Raw genomic sequence first — 19,135 nt, forward strand, 5'->3', positions numbered from 1 at the left:
CGGCAACCCGCACACGCGGAGGGCCAGTTAGGTGCTCCCTGTTGGAGACTCGAATTTCCCGTATCCCTCGATATGATTTGCACAGAGGTGTGCATCCAACTTGCGCTTAAAACCCAAAATAGTAGTCTCTGTCACAACCTCCTCCAGAAGAGCATTCCAAGCGTCCACCACTCTCTGTGCGAAACAGAACTTCCTGACATTTGTCCTGAACCTGCTGCCACTCAGCTTCAGGCTATGACCTCTTGTCCGTGTCACATCTGAAAAAGTCAGTAGTTCTGCTTCCTGGCCTATTTTGTCAAATCCTTTTAATATTTTAAAAGTTTCAACCTTAGAAGAAAGGAGGGACAGGGGAGATATGATTCAGACGTTCAAATACTTGAAGGGTCTTAACGTAGAACAAAATCTTTTCTAGAGAAAGGAAAATGGTAAAACCAGAGGACATAATTTGAGGTTGAGGGGTGGTAGATTCAAAAGCAATGTTAGGAAATTATTCTTTATGGAGAGGATGGTGGATGCCTGGAATGCGCTCCCGAGAGAGGTGGTGTAGAGGAAAACGGTGACGGAGATCAAAGAATCGTGCAATGAACACAAAGGATCTAGAATCAGAAAATAATAGTAAATATTGAACTAAGGCCAGTACTGGGCAGATTTACACAGTCTGTGTGTCTGTATATGGCCATTTGGGGGAGGATGGGCTGGGAAAGGCTTCAATGGCTGGGAGGGTGTAGATGGACTGGAGTGAGTCTTGATGGAGATTTTGGCAGTTGGAACCCAAGCACAGTACTGGGTAGAGTTTTGGATTCTTACCAAGAAATATCTAAGAAGAAAAAATTAAAAAAATTTAAATTGAATCAGGTTGGGCAGACTGGATGGACCATTCGGGTCTTTATCTGCCGTCATCTACTATGTTACTATGTTATGTTCAGAACTTTACGACCAAAAGCTTGGCGTCTCCCCAGGGTTTCATACTTTCTCCCTTGCTGTTTAATATTTTCTTGGCTCTGCTATTGACAATAGCGCAATCCATTAGTTTCACTGTATTCGCATTGTGACAGGGAAGCTCCACGGAGCCATGCAGCTTGCGCTCAGACACACTAGAAGATAAACTTGGGCTGAGCAAGCTCTCAAGGGAAAAGGCCCCGAGCCCCAAACCGAAACCAAAGTGTAGGCTAGCCAGAGGGTGCACTGACTGGCAGTCAACCCCTGGAAACAGCTAGAGCTGTCTCCACGGGGAGCCTCTGCAGCACAAGGGCGGAATTCAAAAACAAAAATACTGAGTGTAAATAAAAATAAACACAAGTAGAAAAGACAAGCTACTACAGTCTAGCTTGTAGGAAAGAAACTAGATTTCTTGGGGGCAGTCCTGAGGTAAGAGGGGAGGGGCTCAAAGCATTGTTTGTTTGAGGCTTCCTATAAGCTGTCTGGCGACCATAGGGAAATTACTCACAAGTCCATAAATAGAGCAAGACTGTGTAAGAACTTACAATGACCCAGTCAATATTGGGATAGTTGAAATCATACTCTCAACACAGAGGGGATTGGTGTACTGTGATTGTATATGCAATCCAATCCAATCCAGAGCCTACTATTATCACACTACCTATCAGAAGAGGGAGAAAAAACCTCGGATATAAAGAGCCAAAACCTTGTTGAGCCTCAATGGAGTACGCAAAACAGGATGGCTCACCTTCATTCAAAGGCTGAAAAAACTCCTCCACATGGATTATACTATCACACAATCCTGGCAATCATTAAATAATATGCTGAAAATTTCACAGGCAATGATAAATAGTAAACAAATCACAGGTAAAGAGCAATATATTATCAAAATAATATAATCCCAGTCCCCTCCTTTGGGTGGTGGTCAGTTTGTAGCACAATAGTAGCAGGATTCTTGCTATCCAAATATTTTCATACAAGCACAAAACAAAATTCCAAATGCTAGGAGTATACAAGGCATAAATCTATTTCCAAAGTGCAAAGAACTTATCTGGCTTCTTTTCACTTCCTCCTAGCAACAGATGCAACAAACTCTCAATAGAGCTCCTGTTTCACAGATCCCACTGCTGCATTAGGGGGCAAAACTTAGTGCTTTCAAAATAAATAAATAAAAATCTAAATCATAGCAGATCAGAAAGACACCTTTCAGCTCACCTGTAGAAGGAAAAACTGAGGAGATGGGGCACAGCCCAGAGATGCAGGAGGTGGAGCTGAGAGAAAAAGGTAGATGATGCCTTCTACAAATTCGCGAGTAAAGGAAAATAACCCACGGGTTCAAGACTCATATGCCTTTTGCACTAGAATGAATATTGAAAATAAATAAATCTAAGGAAATACTATCTTTTTTAACAGAAAGGGTGGTGGATGCGTGAAAAAGCTTCCCCGTGGAAGTGGTGGAGACAAGGACTATATCTGAATTCAAGAAAATGTAGGATAGGCATGTGGGACTTCTTAAGGAGAGGGTGAATGCTATGGATGAGAAGACTGGATGGCTCATTTGGCTTTTATCTGCCATCATGTTTTTATGTTTCTAATCAAAATATATAGAAACAAGAATTGTACAACTTATACTAGAAATGTTCTTTCTTCCCCTGTGTACCCCCTCTTCTGTCTCCTCTCTTCCCCCTTCTTTATCTTTTGCTGATGAAGGTTGGGCCCCTGCCAGCAGACAGCCCATCATTTGCCATGACCACAGCACTTATCTTCTTGTGCTGGTAAGGCTTGTGGTCTTTGTCAGCACTATATCACTGGGCCTTTTTTTTTTTTTAAACTGCTCCCCTTCAGATAGCAGGGCCTGATTTCCTTGCCCCTCTGGCAACCTTGGACTTTCACCTCCTCTCCTAATGGTGCCAGTACTACTGTGCTTTCACTATCTCCTCCAGCATGCAGGGGTGAGCCATCTGTCCTATGGTGCTGTTGGGCATAGGAGCAAGTGCTGGGGGCCTTCTTCAAAATCTTCCCCATCTTAACAAACCATGTGCATGTGTGCTTACACCTGCCTACAGATACTACCGTACTTCCTGGTGTTTCACTATTTATAAGCTACTCTACTGATCAAGCTACAACAAAAATATCATAGAGAACACAGCTGAAATTTGATAAAATAAAAAGATCAATGTTTTTAGCTTACATGATTAATTTTTTTTCGCATTCTTAATTTAATAGGTCAATTGTCTTCGTCTCCCTTCCTATTGTTTTTCCCCTGAATTAAAGATTTTAATACTGAATTAATGATTTTAATACTGAATGTAACCGTTAAATAATTTTCCTTTTATCTCATTATAATCTGTAGAAATACCCTCTAAAGTACTGTAATATGTATATTTAAGATAATCGTTTGTTTAATTTAATAATTGTAAGTATGTTGCCAAAAATTTTTATTTATCTGTACATCGCCTTGAATTTTGAATAGGCGATAAATCAAAATACTTAATAAACTTGGATAAACTTGGATACATTAAGCTAAGCAATGCTCTATAGACCAAGTTAAAAGATGATCTGTTAAAATAATTTATTTTGCTATTCACAAATCTTGTTTCCACACCCCAAATTAAGGGCTGTGAGAACCAAGAACATTAATTAATAGGACCACTTAAAAGAAGCCTTATCTGTTATGGCCATTTTTATAATACTGGAAAAAAATGTCAAAATTTCTCACTTTGATGTTTGTGCTTAAATCATTTTCTTTTAAGATTTTATAAACTTTATAAATTTATTAAGTAGGACACAGTAGTATATTTTAAGGTGTTAACTGATCTCTCTGAATTCAGTAATATTATCTTCAACATTCCCTGCTGTTTCTAGGCACTATGAAGCAAAGCAAATACCCAACAAATTTATGCAAGCCAAATACATTCAGAAAAACTTATTTGGTTAATTTTAGCATACTTTAGGTAGACAGCTACTGTATAAGCTAGTCAAGCTATCACATACAGTTGGAAATAGGAAGTTATGGATAGTATGACATCTCAGAAATTTAGCTATCATCTACTGAAGACTTAATTGGTTTTCCTCTCTTACAAATATCCCCCCCCCCCCCAAATCTTAAAACACAGAAAGATTAAACCTCCTGAATTTTCACAAAAAGTATTCTTCATGAGGTAGCCTATCAAAATATTTAAAGATCATCATAAAAGGCTTAAGCTTCTCTGAGGATCTTCTAGTTTTAATCCATAAAAGCTCACCTATGAAATATAAAAACACAGTTAATTGAAATTTACCTAGGGGGATGATCAGAAATCTCATGTATCCAAGCCAGTCAGGGGTTTTGTGAGACAACTGCTCCACAAAGAGTCTCAGAACCGCACTGAGATAATTCTGGGCTCCCGCCACTGCAATTTTAACTGGATTTGGAGGCTGGGAATTGCAATTACAACTGAAACAAGAAAAATATAGTATAGAGGAATATGTTCATAGACAAACACCAAATTAATTATTTCAGCAATGAAATTCTAAAAAATAAATGAATTACTATATTACCTGAACACCAAATTATACAGATGAAATTATTTCAAAATTGCCTGAAAAATTGCCTGGCAAAACTGTTAAGGACCTGGGTGTTTCTCTAGTAAAAAAAAAAAAAAGTAGAGAAAGCCACAAGTAATCCTCTATAATGATCAAGTATAAATATGTCAGCAGCTAAGGTGCCTAGAATTACAAGTTTTGTTTTCCAACTCATCATTGGGCAACTGGACAGTTATAAGAATGTAACGTCATGGAAATACAGAATCATTATGAGCTATGAAGTGGCATAATAAATGCAACTCATTCCATTCACTAAAGATCTAAAGATATCCTGAAGAATCATCTTCCCAAAGGTTATGACATTTTATTTAAAACACATTTAGAAGATGAGTTTTCTCCTGATCACTTCTTGAAAAGTGGCTCTCTGTGATGTACAATTAGCTAAGTGTGATTACACAAATGAAATACTGTTTTAGATTAGAACATCAAGTCCAAAGAAAAAGTAACAGCCTGTCTTCTTAGAATCCAACTGAATCAATGTTCTCATTGTTATAAACAATTCTTACACAGCAAAGACCATCTTTAGCCAAATTTATTTTAAAAAATATCTGCATCAGTGATTCTAATTTCATATTAATAAATTGGGAAGATGGGCATTTGCCTTCTGTAATAAACACCTTGTTAAGGTAATTTCTTCATGCAAAAACATGGTATATCCTGTGCACAGAACATGCAATTGTTGAATGAAGCTGTGTTACTGAAGGGGGGTTTCCTGTTACTATTATATAAACTGCTTTATATACTCAGAGGTGTGAAAAAGAAGGGCAGAGGCATAGCCAGGCATGTCACTTTGTGCAGGCCTCAAGGACCCCCACCTCCCGTGACCCCAAATTCAAATCAATATTTGAGCTAGCAGGCCTGCCAGTAGCCCAGAACACTCCTGTAGTAACTCACTGTACCAAGCAGCATTCTCTAAGGGCTGTTGCCACTAAGCCAGCTTTTCTCCCTCCTGTATATACGTAAAAACAGAGCATGTGTGGGAGAGGGGTAAGAGGATGAAAGAGTCCTGCTCCAGCAGTCCACAGCACTCCTGTACTCACTGAAGCCAGCAGCACTCTCTATGGGCTGCTGCCAGTAAGCCAGCTTTTCTCCCTCCAGCGCATATGCAAAAACCGAGGGTGCCACAATTTTGGGTGGGCCTGAGCCCACAGTGGGTGGGCCCAGGCTGTGACACTTCCACTGAAGTAGGATATACAACTCTAAACTGAATACCTGAGGGGGTGATTCTTACTGATTCTGATCTGAATTTCGCTGTTTTGTTGAAATTTTTCATATGAAATTTATTATGGATGCTATTATTGCCAGATAGTGGTGAAGCATGTTGTCATTGGACAATGCAGTTAAAACTGTAAAATTCATCCTTTGGAATCTTTTGACTGCAACATCAAAGGGTGTGATACATTTATCACAGTTGGTTTCATTTTATCATTCTTTTTAAATGAATTTTCAGATATCACTCCATTCAAACCACCACAATATAGACAGACACATGAAGAGCGGAAAGAATTCCCATGATCTATACTCAGACGCTTTTCCTACTTGTTTTGTGTACAGTTTCTTTTACAGGGTGAGCTAATTTTTGCACGAAGAAATTTTTCACTCTATAAGACGCACCTAACTATAAGACGCACCCACCTGTAGAGGAGGAAAAACCAAGAAAAAAAAATTCTGAACCAAATGGTGTGCCCTGTTCTCCCTCTGGTGGTCTAGTGGTAGGCCGGGACAGGGTACAGGGCACGTCTAGCGGTGGGCACGTCTAATGGCAGCCAGCCTGCCCCAAGCCAGCCAGCCAGCCAGCCAGCCAGAACCCCCACCCCGTACCTTTTTTTTTTTTTTTTGTAAAATCTCTATTAGGAAAAACCATAATGCATACAAGTACATCTATAGCACTCTGGTAGAACCAGTGCTGAATACAACCAAAAACAGAACAATAACAAAATTAAGTAAAGATCAAGCATAATGTACTCAAGGCATGCCCAATACAAAATTTTTGTTATGGCGAAATCTAAAGTACCGTCCCCTGTGTACAACCCCTCCAGCAAAACAGAGAAAAGCAGCCCCCACGATCCACAAATCCCTCCCATCCCTCCCCTCATTGTGTGGTAGCCACCCCCATACCTTTTTATTTGAAATCTATTTTTTATTAACAAGAAAAAAATCACAAGGGCAATATGACACGCAACAAAAACACTTTTACAAATAGAAATACTCGCCAAAGAGGACTGGACTCTTATCTCCTACAAGGCCACAAGAAGAACTCCCCCTACCCCAGGGCCCCGCCCCATTGAATCCCTTCCAACCCCAGCCCCCAAAATGACCAGCACAGAAAACGAAGTTCAGACCCCCGTACCTATTTTATTCCCTCTCTCTCTCCCTAGACAGCTGTCTCTGTATTTTTATCATCCCCTCCCCCGGTACCTTTCTAAAAACCCCCGCAAACACCTGCCACCGTCGTACCTTGTTAAAAACATCCTGGTGGTTCAGCATGATTCCTCCCTCACTAGCTGTCTCCTATTTCCCGGCCAGGAGCAAGCTTTACGCGCTCCTGCCTGCCCCTGCGCTGCTTTCTGAATGTCTGCTGTCAGTTCTCGTGAGTCCCACCTGACCTCCGTGCTCCTGGCTGGGAAATAGGAGACAGCTAGCGAGGGAGGAATCATGCTGGATCATCAGGATGTTTTTAACAAGGTACGACAGCGGCAGGTGTTTGCGATGGGGGATGTTTTAAAAAGGTGCGGCGGCAGGTGTTTACGGGGGGGGTGTTTTTAACAAGGTACGACGGCGGCAGGTGTTTGCGAGGGGGGATGTTTTAAAAAGATGCGGCGGCGGGTGTTTGCAGAGGGATGTTTTAAAAAGGTGCGGGGGCAGGCATATGGGGGGATGTTTTAAAAAGGGGCGTGAGGCGGGGGGATTTTTAAAACGGTACGGGGGGGGGTTTAAAAAATTGTACCTTTGCTAAATAAGATGCACCGAGATTTCCACCCACTTTTGGGTGGAAAAAAGTGCATCTTATGGAGCGAAAAATATGGTACTATAACTAGGTATTCGCTGAATCAGAGAAAGCAGCTACCTAGCTTTTCAATTTGTTTTATAAAAACAAAATTAGAATCACAGGTAAAGTGCCCTGTTAATATAGATATTAAACTTACACTGCTGACACACATTATATTATGATAACACAAACGGATCACCTTCTAAGTTGTCCAACCCGCAATCAAGTATCTTAAATTAGAAAAAGAGGGGGTATAAAGGATAATTTGTACAATGCTATTTTAAACAATTTTTTACACCACAGTGTACAACTTCCTTTTTGCAGTTGATGTATCACTTCTATCAACCCACTATTTTTCATCATTCAAATGATGCCCCATTTTAACAACAAACTCACCCCAATATAGCTAGATTTGGAGGTGAAGTATCATAAAAATGCACTGTTCTCAGTAAAGAGACCTCTTATAACATGGAAGTTATTTCAAGTCTTCATCCTGAATGCATGTGATGTAATCATCTACTTCAAAACCTCCTTCCTAACCATAACATAGAATTTTAAAATCAGAGAGATCTTTACTCTGTTTCAAGTGGCTTTTATAAGCACACACTTGCTTTGGCATTTCTAGGTTCAATACTGGGGAACTGAATGGTATTGTAAGTTTATATTTATTAGTGTGGATATGATTTTTGTTGGTATGTATGGCCTGATATAAATGGACTTTACCATCACTTATTATAATTCCTTTTCTTACTAATTTTTAAATATACATTGAGTATTGTAAATCACTTTGATATTGGTATTATGTAAAGCAGTAGAACAAATTTATTAACTATAAGCTATAATCTATTCATGAATGGTATTGATGGCAAAAAGGGGTAAGAGTAGTTCTCTGTCAAAACATTAAAATAGTTGAAATACAGTGGGCATGGGGAAGAGAAGAAGCTCCAACTCAAATAGAAGGGATTGAACAGGGATCTGATTAATGATATCGTAAAGGTGGGAACGAAGGGAGAAGTAATGGTACTGGGTGACTAATCACCTACTGGGGACTGAAATATCCCATCTGAAAATCTGGGGAAAAAAATTAAAACAAATTATATATCCTAGAGCAGTGGTTCCCAACCCTGTCCTGGAGGACCACCAGCCAGTCGTCAGGTTTTCAAGATAGCCCTAATGAATATGCATGGAGCAGATTTGCATGCCTTTCACCTCCATTGTATGCAAATCTCTCTCATGCATATTCATTAGGGCTATCATAAAAACCCGACTGGCTGATGGTCCTCCAGGACAGGGTTGGGAACCACTGTCCTAGAGGAAAGAAGAGAGAGGGGAGACATGATCCAGCCATTTAGGGCTCCTTTTACAAAGGTGCGCTAGCATTTTTTACGCACGCACCGGATTAGCCTTGCTAGCCGTAAATCTACCACCTGCTCAAAAGGAGGTGGTAGCAGCTAGCGCATGCAGCAATTTAGCGCGCGCTATTCCACATGTTAAGGCCCTAGCGCGCCTTTGTAAAAGGAGCCCTTAGATACTTGAAAGCTATCAGTGAGCAAACCATCCTTTTCCGAACTTAGAAAGGCTGCAGAACTAGAGGACATGACATGAAGCTACAAAGACAGAACAAAAGCAACATCAAGAAATACATTTTCAGAGAGAGGGTGGTGGATGCCTGAAATGTTCTTCTGCAGGAGGTGGTGCGGAAAAAGTGAAAAAATTTAAACAAGCATGAGAAAAGCAAAGAGGATTCCTATATGTTAAGAGGTTGAAATAAAAGTATGAGTATAGACTATCTAATATAATAAAATGGTAGGACGCGCATGCGCACTAAAAAAATCGTGTTCCCTGATCCGTCGCGAAAACACGATTGCGCATGCGCGGGTTTTACGTCACCACTTGCTCGCGGCGGCTTTCAAATAATAAAAAAAAAATTACACAGCTGCGGCGGCCTTCCTCACTGTGAATGGTAACGGCTCCTCTCTCGAACTGCACCAGGATCGAGAGAGGAGCTGCAGCGCCGGCTTTCAACTTAAAATTTAAAAAAAAAACCCCAACTGATCGGCGCTCTCACCCGCTCCCACTGTGCAAACCCCCCCCCCCCCATGGGAGGATGCACCGCAGCAAAGTGCTGCACAGGTACTGGAGGGGGAGAGACATATCGCTTCTGCACCGGTACAAACATCCCTCTAGCGTTGGCAGTCGCTGCATGTTAAACAGGCTGCTTCGGGCTTTCTCCTGCAGTTGAGTCCCTTTGCCGCGTCACTGATGACGTCATCAATGACGCGACAGAGAGACTCAACGGCAGAAGAAAGCAGAAGCAGCCTGTTTAGCGTGCAGCGACTGCAAACGCTGGAGGGAGGTTTGATATTAAAGTCATCTTGCTGGGAGGGTCGCAGAGTCAGCGGGGGTTGGGCTGGGAGGGGAGAGAAGCGTCTGCCTCGGGTGCTTCAGGCAGCAGCAGCATTTACAATTCGCTGCTGTTGCTGGCTTCAGGCCTTCCTCTCTGGCCGGTCCTGCCTACTTCCTGTTTTCATGAAGACAGGACCCGCCAAAGAGGAAGACCTGAAGCCAGCAACAGCAATGAATTGTGAATGCTGCTGCTGACCAATGAAGTAGTTAAATGAGGAAAGGGAGCAGAGGGGGAGAGAATGGCTTGGAGGGAAGGAGGAAGGTATGCCAGACCAAGGCAAAAGGAAGGAGGAGATGGAGAGAGGCCATATGGGACAGAGATGGAAAGAGAAGAGAGGGCAGTGAATGGAAGGGGCAACATAGAGGGTGAACAGTATTCTAGCACCCGTTAATGTAACGGGCTTAAAGACTAGTTTCAACATAAAGCAAAATAGACAACACTAAAAAAAAAAGAAAAGAAAGCTTAGAGGGGATAGTCTGCATAGAGCAGAAGTTACAACCCTTACAAGGAGGAAGGGGGGGACAACTTGCAAAAAGAGACAAATGCCAGCCTGGCCACCTTTCTAAGCATCTGGTAGTGCTATATAAATAATAAATTATTGTTGTTACTTTCTGAGTAGACTTGATGAACCATGTTGGTCTTTATCTACTATCATTTACTATATTACTACAGCAACAACAGTAGAAAGCATGTTGAGCAATAATTCATAGAACTATTTCAATCCCACTGTGTGTCTGTACATCTATACATTCATATGATGACTGTCTGTGACCAGGAAACTACAGAACAGGGGTAAGGGTTTGAAAGGAGCATTTCCAATTGCTATGTTTCAATATATAAAAGGTTCTATGCCAAATCATTTTTCTCATGTAAATCACTGGGACCTTTTTTGGGATAGTTACTTCTTTGAAGCCCTTGGTCAGCCCTAATGTGTCTTTTCATTGGTTTTTCCTTCATGCCACATTTGGTCCTGTTATGTTAAATTTTCAGTTATTTTGCTCCCAGAAAGATGACTAGACATTCTCAACCTTTTATGTATAATTTCTTTCCAACATCCATTGGGCTGAAAAGAATAAAAATGGCAAAATAAGCACAAGTTTAAAACTTGTATGCAATATCATCACACTCATCTCAATTTATAAAGAAAAGTAAGAATCACAAAAGCACTTACTATCTCTGTATCCGAGACACAATGGTGTTGAAAGCAGCCTGAATATCAGCAGAGGAACATGTACCAACCAAAGGTAGATTATGTTTTTGCAAAATATCACAGAGAAACTTGGAAAAAACAACGGAAAAAAGGTGGTCACTTAGTATATCTAGTAATTTCTCTTCTCCCTTTAAAATTTAACATTCCAATTGCAGTAACTATTGCCTAAGACAGAAGCATTACAAAATATTTATGCCAATTATCACTGAAACTGCAAATACTACAATATAAAAATGCTTATAAAAAGACTGAGTACTTATACTTCCTAGAGACTTACACATTTTGCTTAAAGTACATACCTTTTGAAGGTGGAGTGAACAAACCTTTTGGCTTGAAGAATATACTTGAGACAAGACTGGAATGGATAAGTCTAAGAAGCTGGGGGGGCGGAGGGGGAGGAAGAGCAGTCCAACCCCTTCCCTTTTCCCTGAATCTAGTACTTTGCCAGCTAGCCCTCCCTCCCTCCTCCTTTTCAGCACCCAGTCCCAGCATTTTCCAACCTACCTATCCAGGCTTTCCCTTCTGTCTCTGCTTCAGGACATGTCAGGTTTTTCTAACACGGCACCAGGTTTCTTTTGTGGCCATGCAGGACTGGATCCTTACATTTTCCTACTGACATTTTTGAAGACCCCACATATTTATCTTTGATGGTGGATGCATCTCAATGCATCATGAAAAGTAAACATTGAGGCCTTCATTGGTGTCATTGCTAGATTAAGTCTGGGCAGGTAGTTTACAGTGGGACAGACAAAGGGAAAGGGAATTTGGACTTATATACAGCTTTTTTGTGGCTTTTTGGCATTTCAAAGCTGACATTCAAAGTGGTGGGAACATTGAGTAGCTATATGGGAATAAAATGTGGGTTCATAGACAAAATCGCGCGAGACAACGGCGTGCCGACAACTGAGCGCATGGTTGACGGCGCGCCGAAGAAAAGCACTATTTTGGTGTTGGTGGGGAACCCCCCTATTTTACTTAACAGACATCGCGCTGGCGTTGTGGGGGGTTTGGGGGGTTGTAACCCCCCTCATTATACTTGAAACCGAACTTTTTGCCTGTTTTTTAGAGAAAAAGTTCAGTTTTAAGTATAATGTGGGGGGTTACAACCCCCCAAACCCCCCACAACGCCAGTGCAATGTCTGTTAAGTAAAGTGGGGGGGTTCCCCCCCACACCCCCTTTCAGAGCCCTTTAAAATAGTGCTTTTCTTTGGCGCGGCGTCAACCTTGCGCTCAGTTGTCGGCGCACCGTTGTCTCGCGCGATTTAGTCCCGTCACCTAAAATGTGTCTAGACACTAAGCTACCTATAGTGTATATACAGAAAGCCTTACTACAGCATTTTTTTATTGGGTTGTACATTATTAAATATTTTAATTGCATGGTTGAACGCATATAGTATCTCCCTCACATTTCCTCTTATACAGTGCAACATATAGATGGCAGATTTAAATTCTCAAAATTGACATATTACAATTATTGAACTGAAATTTATTTTTCCTTTTATATTTTTTATAACTTTATTTAGTTTTTAATGCCAACAAAAAGTGCAATACAATTTATATGCAAATGATAATCAACCAAGCACTTATAATCAATCAGTATCTATACAAAAGATAAAAATTCCCTCCCCCATCCATTATTACCATCAGGAATAATACCAAAAACAAAAGATATACCCCCCCCTGCTTCCTCCACCCTGCCGGATGTGTGAGTGAAAAACAACGGAAAATAAAGATAAAGGACAACTTAACTTTGATGTCTGGTGATATTATTTCTCTTATCTTGTTCAAGTCTCTGGTTCTGCTTCCCTCTGTCTATGCTCTGAACTCTATTTCCAAGGTCTCTGGTCCATTCACTATTTCCTTTCTTTCCTCCTCTCTTTTTTACTTCCTGCTAGAGAATGACACGGTGACGGTTTACCCGCGGCCACCGCATTTAAGCCGCGGGTCACCGCCGAAAACGGGGAAGAAAACTAGCAGTCGCTGCGGTGACGGGGACAAGGCCATTCACCGACCGCGGAAACGGTGAACAGGTTTGTCCCCGCGGGCCAATGTACCCCCTTCTAGGAACCGCTATTTACCTGTGTTTCACCGTGCTCCTCATTTGTCAGATCAACCCCTCCCGACAATCGCAGCAGAAGGGTACCCAACCCCACCTGCCGGTCCTCCCAATGGCCTCCCCTAAGATCGCCGGCAGGAGGGTACCCAACCCCTCCTGCTGGACCCCCCCCCCAACGAACCCTCCCACCCCGGAACCCCCTTAGTCTTACTTTCCAAGTTGGACCGGACAGCTCCTCGCTCGTCTGGCCAGCAGGCCTGCCTCCGTCCAAATGAGGCGGGCCCGCCCCTCCCCTCCCCTGCCTAACCCACAGGATCCTAGGGCCTGATTGGCCCAAGCACCTAAGGCCCCTCCTATAGCGGGAGTGGCTTTAGGTGCCTAGACCAATCAGGCCCTAGGATCCTGTGGGTTGGGCAGGGTAGGGGCGGGCCCGCCTCATTTGGACGGAGGCAAGCCTGCTGGCCATACGTGTGAGGAGCCGTCCGGTCCAACTTGGAAAGTAAGACTAAGGGGGTTCCGGGGTGGGAGGGTTCGTTGGGGGGGGGTCCAGCAGGAGGGGTTGGGTACCCTCCTGCCGGCGATCTTAGGGGAGGCCATTGGGAGGACCGGCAGGAGGGGTTGGGTACCCTTCTGCTGCGATTGTCGGGAGGGCCGTTGGGGGGGGTCTACAGGAATACACAGTCTAGTACCCGAACTCGCAATCTGGGCAACTGCAACTGGGCAACCTGATCCCGAAATCTGAGCAACTGCCTGCTGCCGTCGCGTATGCTGGGACTCCTGCCTTCGTGTATCTGCCGGATACGCGAAGGCAGAAGTCCCGGCATACGCGACGGCAGCAGGCAGTTGCAAATCAGCTGACGCTGGCGCAATCTTGCACACTGGGAAAGAAGAGAATCTCCGGCGTCAGCTGACTAGCAACCCCCCATCGTATGGGACACCTGCCTTCGCATATCTGCCGGATACACGAAGACAGGAGTCCCAGCAAAAGATGCAGCTGCAGGAAGTTGCTAGTCAGCTGACGCTGATGCCGGAGCTTCTCTTCCTGCCCAGTGTACACCAGGTACTGCTGGACAAGGGGAGGAGGGGAAGAAGGAAGGGAGAAAGGATACTGTTGGACAGGAGGGAAGGGGTACTGCTGGACAATGGGAACAGGGAAGGGAGAAGGGGTACTGCTGGACAAGGGGGAAGTAAAAGGAAGGGAGAAGAGGTACTGCTGAACCTGGCAGAAAAGGAGGGAAAGGAAAGGTGCTACACACTGGAGGGGAAGGTGAGATGGTGCATGGGGAGAGAGCATGTTGGGTTGTGGGGTGCGAAGGAAGGATACCACTGAGGGAAGAGGCAAGGACAGAGAGAGAAAGTGTGCAGGAGGCAGAAAGTGTTGGACTCATGGAGAGGGCAAGATGGATGGGGAGGACAGAAAGGAGGGAAGGAGAAATGTTACACTGGGGAAGGGGGAGAGCGCAGAGAGTGAAAAGTTGGACTCATGGAGGGAGAGAGAGAGATGCTTGGTTGAGGGAAGGAGGATCAGAGGAGAAGCATACAGGAGGGGTTGGGTGCCCTCCTGTCGTGATCGCTGGGGGGAGGGGAGACTTGCAGCCGTAGCCGCGGTCACTATGCTAATCATGGCAGGGAGATCTTTGCCGCGATTAGGTACAGCGGCCGCGTCTACTTACCATATAGGCTAACATTGTAAGCATTTAAAGTACATGTCGTGTTTGTTTTTGCATTGCTAGCCCCAGGGGTGGTGGAAGATTAGTGATTGAAAAACTGTATGAAAAATAACTATTTTAAATTTAGTGATCAAAATGTGTCAGTTTTGAGAATTTATATTAATTAATTTTTTCTCTGCGTGTTTTGTTTTTGTATAGTTATTAACTAATATTTAACTAAGTTTTAAAGTTTTAAAGAATGTTTCCTTTATACGTAAATAAAGAAAAGTGAATGGGATTGCAGTGGCGGTGACGGGGCGGTGAATGGGGTGGCAGTGGCGGTGACGGGGCGGTGAAGAGGATAGTGAGACGGGGACGGGGCGGTGACGGGGATGGTGAGACGGGGACGGGGCGGTGACGGGGACCAATTTTTTCACCGTGTCATTCTCTACTTCCTGCCCAATACCATCTTTTATGTTAAACTTTCTTCTCTTTTCCGTCACCTCCTCAAATCTATCTAGTTAACATCTCTTCCATTCTCTTCCCCTCCTCTCCATGCATGGGTAGCATTTCTTCCCTTTCATACTTATGCTTTTCCCTCTCTTCCCTTTCATTCATGTTCATCTCCTTCCCTCTTTTTTTCTCTCATCTCCTATTTCCAGCACTGGTCCCTCTCAACACAATGCACTCAAGCATCTGGAATTTCTTTCCTCTCCCATGGTCTGGCATCTCTCTCTTCCTCCTGGCACTTCTCCCCTTCCCTCTTGTGAGCACTCTGGCATCTTAGTCTCCCTCCCCCTCACAGCCCTCTGAATTTGCCTTGAAGGCCAGCAGTGCTAAAGACAGGCTTTTGGCCAGCCCAAAGCCTTCTCTGTAGCATCCCACTGCCTCTGATGGAACTTCCTATTTTCAACGTGGGACACTACAGATGGAGGGCTCTGGCCTGACCAGAAGCAGAATGCTGTCTTGCATAAAGGCAAGTTTGGTGGTGGGGAAGGAGAGTGAAAGAAGCTGTAATATGTAAGAGAGGAGGAAGAGAGGAGACCTGTGGCAGGCATAGATGCAGGGACCTATGGGAGAAGGAGAAAGAGACATATTGCAGAGCAAGGTGCCCCTGGAGTCTAATAGATTAATTGTATTTAATTTATTAAAACAAGTTAAAAATTTAGAGTTAAATCATGTTAATACATTAAATGTGCAGCTCTATTTTTTTTTTACTTAACAGTTTCTTCCTGGGATCTGGTACCATAAGCCTTTATTTACAAATACCTGAGGATTTCCCCTCTATACGAGTATGCTCTCTCCCATCATCATCCGTATCACCTACCTTGTCTGATCATTACACCTAGGCTGGTACCATATACCCAGGGCTTGTTCCAGAAATATGCATCACGGACCCAGAATCTGGTCACTAGGCATCACCTTTCACATAGTGACAATAACTTCAACCCCAATGCGGGCTGTGAAAACTTCCTTTCAGAAACCCCAGGTGACGCATGGAATAGAGGATTCAACTCAAGATCAAGCTATGCCCTATGAATGGCAACATATAGGACTACTTATGAGCCACTGTGATTGCCCAGAAATCAGTATCACTATAGCTGTGTGCAAAAGTCTGGAATCACTTGTGAATTTTTCATTCTTTCAACTTTCTGACCTTTTATTTTACTTTTTTATTGACCCAATAGATTTATTTGTGTGCCACATTATAAGGGATACATTTGGCTATTAGAATCAACTTTTTATTCTAGCTTGACCTTAAATTTCTGAGTCTATTTAAGTTGCCATGTTAATCGTTTTTCTGCATAAATCGAGTAAGGTACTTCGCTGGCCAAAAAAATACATACGAGCATCATTTATCCTTCATATTCATGTAGGTGGCCTTTAAAAAGGCCATTTTGTGTGTCAGTGATGGCTTAGTCTTTGGTGGGCCACCCTCTGTTCTTGATCACCTGTCTGAACCGTGTTGGCATTGAGTGAACCAGTTTGATGAGGTGGTCATGGGCGACAATGTGGCTGCAATGAGTGATGCAATCATGAGTGATACAATCAGCTCATGTTTTGATGTTGGATGTCTCTTGGATATCTCCCAGGCCACGTTGTGCCACAATTTCTTGATCGGATTCATATCTGGAGATTGGACAAGCCAGTTGATTGACTTGTTCTGACACTTCCAGCTCATCACCTGTTTGGAGTGATAGCAAGGTGCATTGTCATCTTGGAACTGGAATTGGTCTGGAAACAGCTGCCGAGCTGAGGGCACCATGCACTTTTGCAGTACTGTGATGTACTTGGTCCCATTGACCATTTCATTGGCAATATGCAGATGACTGATGCCACTGGCAGCCATGCAGCCCTAGACCATGACCTTCAAAGGATGCTTCACAGTGAGGTTGAGGTACTCAGACTTGCTCCTTTCTAGGAAACTCACCTAGGTGTGGGCCTGGTTACCAACATTGGTCTCCCAACCTAAAGAAGGATATAAAAATGCTGGAGAGGGTGCAGAGACGAGCAATGAAGTAATAAAAGGTATGGTGAACTTGGAATACAAGGAAGGACTTAAGAGACTAGGATTGTTCTCCCTTGAGAAAAGGAGACTGCAAGGGGATATGATCGAGACTTTCAAAATACTGAAAGGAATCGACAAAATAGAGCAGGAAAAAAAAAAAATTTACAATGTCCAATGTGACACGGACAAGAGGACATGGACTGAAGCTAAGGGGGGGCAAGTCCAGGACAAATATCAGGAAGTTCTGCTTCACGCAACGAGTGGTGGACACCTGGAATGCTCTTCCAGAGGAGGTTATTGCGGAATCCACCGTTCTAGGATTTAAAAGCAAACTAGATGCACATCTCCTTACGAGAGGCATAGAGGGATATGGGTGACTAAAATTACGCCAGGTGTACACCTGGCTGGGCCTCCGCATGTGTGGATCACCGGACTTGATGGACTGAAGGTCTGATCCGGAGATGGCAGTTCTTATGTAGAAGGTGCTTTCACTGCTGAAAAGCTCCTTTTTCCACATTTCACATGTCCAACCTGAGTGCTTCCACACCCATTCGATTTGGTTGCACCCTTTGACGTCAATCATCATACTTTGCAGACTGCAAGCACCAGTGGTGAACTGTTGATGAGCTGACATGGACATGACACTTATCTGACCACTCACACAGTAGCTGCGGTGAGGTCAACTTGCGATTGATCAATGAAATGTGTCAAAGTGTATGGTCTTGGCATGATGTTGATGCACATGGATGACCAGACCGAGGTTTATCTATCATTGAACCCATCGCTTTCTTCTTTTGTACAATCTTTAACTAATGTGCTGTGACTGCAGCTGGCTTTGCTTGTGATCTGGCAGCACAAAAATCCTTCCTCACTCATCAATGACACATGAACATCCTCCTCCAATGTCAGGTTCCGAGTCTTGTACATGGTTGATGCAGAAAGTGTACGAAACCCTAAAAGCCTGCACTTTTTATAGCTGCCCTGTTACCTATAAGTCTGGACTGTGATTGGCTGACTAAAGCAGCCCCCTGATTGGTCAGAAATAATGTGTGCTGATTGGATAGTCTCGATCCAGTTTTGAAGCATGATCTGTAAAAGTTATAGTAGCTATGTTCCAGTATCAACAAAATTGTAAAATTAGAAACAAGTGATCTTAAAAGTTGATTCTAATAGCCAACTGTATCCCTTATAATGTGATACATAGACAAATCTATAGGGTCAACAAAGTTAAAATAAAAGGTCAGAACATACAAACCCAAGTTTTGGGAGAAACAGTTGGGTTTTCTGTTGCGAATTTCAGTGGCTAGCAATATGGTTGAAAATGCCTACAAGCTTTTGTACCAGTGGTATTACACACCAGTGAGATTGAAAGCTATATTTGACACAGGTACAGATCAATGTTGGAGGGCTTGTGGGGAACAGGGTTCCTTTATTCATAATCGGTGGCTTTGTCACAAGGCCCAATTATTTTGGGATTGAGTAATGGGTTTCATTTTTGAGGTGTTGGGATTCCCGGTATGTAAGTCTATTGAATGCTAAGTCTATTAAATATAGCCCCACTGATATTGTCACGCCATTGCAAATGGACAGCCCAGGTGGTGACAGCTGGTCGCTTGCTGATGGCTGCTGCCTGGAAGAATAGAGATCTTCCACTCCTGGATGCTATTCTATGCAAAGTGAATTACATTTATTTAATGCTCAAGTTGAATGCTGTACCGCAGAAATAGACTTTTGCACTTTCACAAAGTCTGGTCTTACTATATTACTTGGTGTGAAACCTTCCATTCTTCA

The 19,135-nt window shown here is 43.1% G+C and overlaps 1 protein-coding gene across 3 annotated transcripts in view; it reads right to left on the reverse strand.

The window, feature by feature from the left end:
• Positions 1-19,135, reverse strand: part of PACS2 (phosphofurin acidic cluster sorting protein 2) — a 474,262-nt gene that overhangs the window by 126,254 nt on the left and 328,873 nt on the right. For all 3 annotated transcript variants that reach the window (XM_033952202.1, XM_033952201.1, XM_033952200.1), the window contains 2 exons: positions 11,092-11,198; positions 4,221-4,375 (listed from right to left, as the gene is read on the reverse strand). In XM_033952202.1, coding sequence (XP_033808093.1) covers positions 4,221-4,375; positions 11,092-11,198 — 262 coding nt within the window. The remainder of the gene's footprint in view (positions 1-4,220; positions 4,376-11,091; positions 11,199-19,135) is intronic.

The sequence above is a fragment of the Geotrypetes seraphini genome, chromosome 7 (assembly GCF_902459505.1).
Source record: "Geotrypetes seraphini chromosome 7, aGeoSer1.1, whole genome shotgun sequence".
NCBI classification, from domain to species: domain Eukaryota; kingdom Metazoa; phylum Chordata; class Amphibia; order Gymnophiona; family Dermophiidae; genus Geotrypetes; species Geotrypetes seraphini.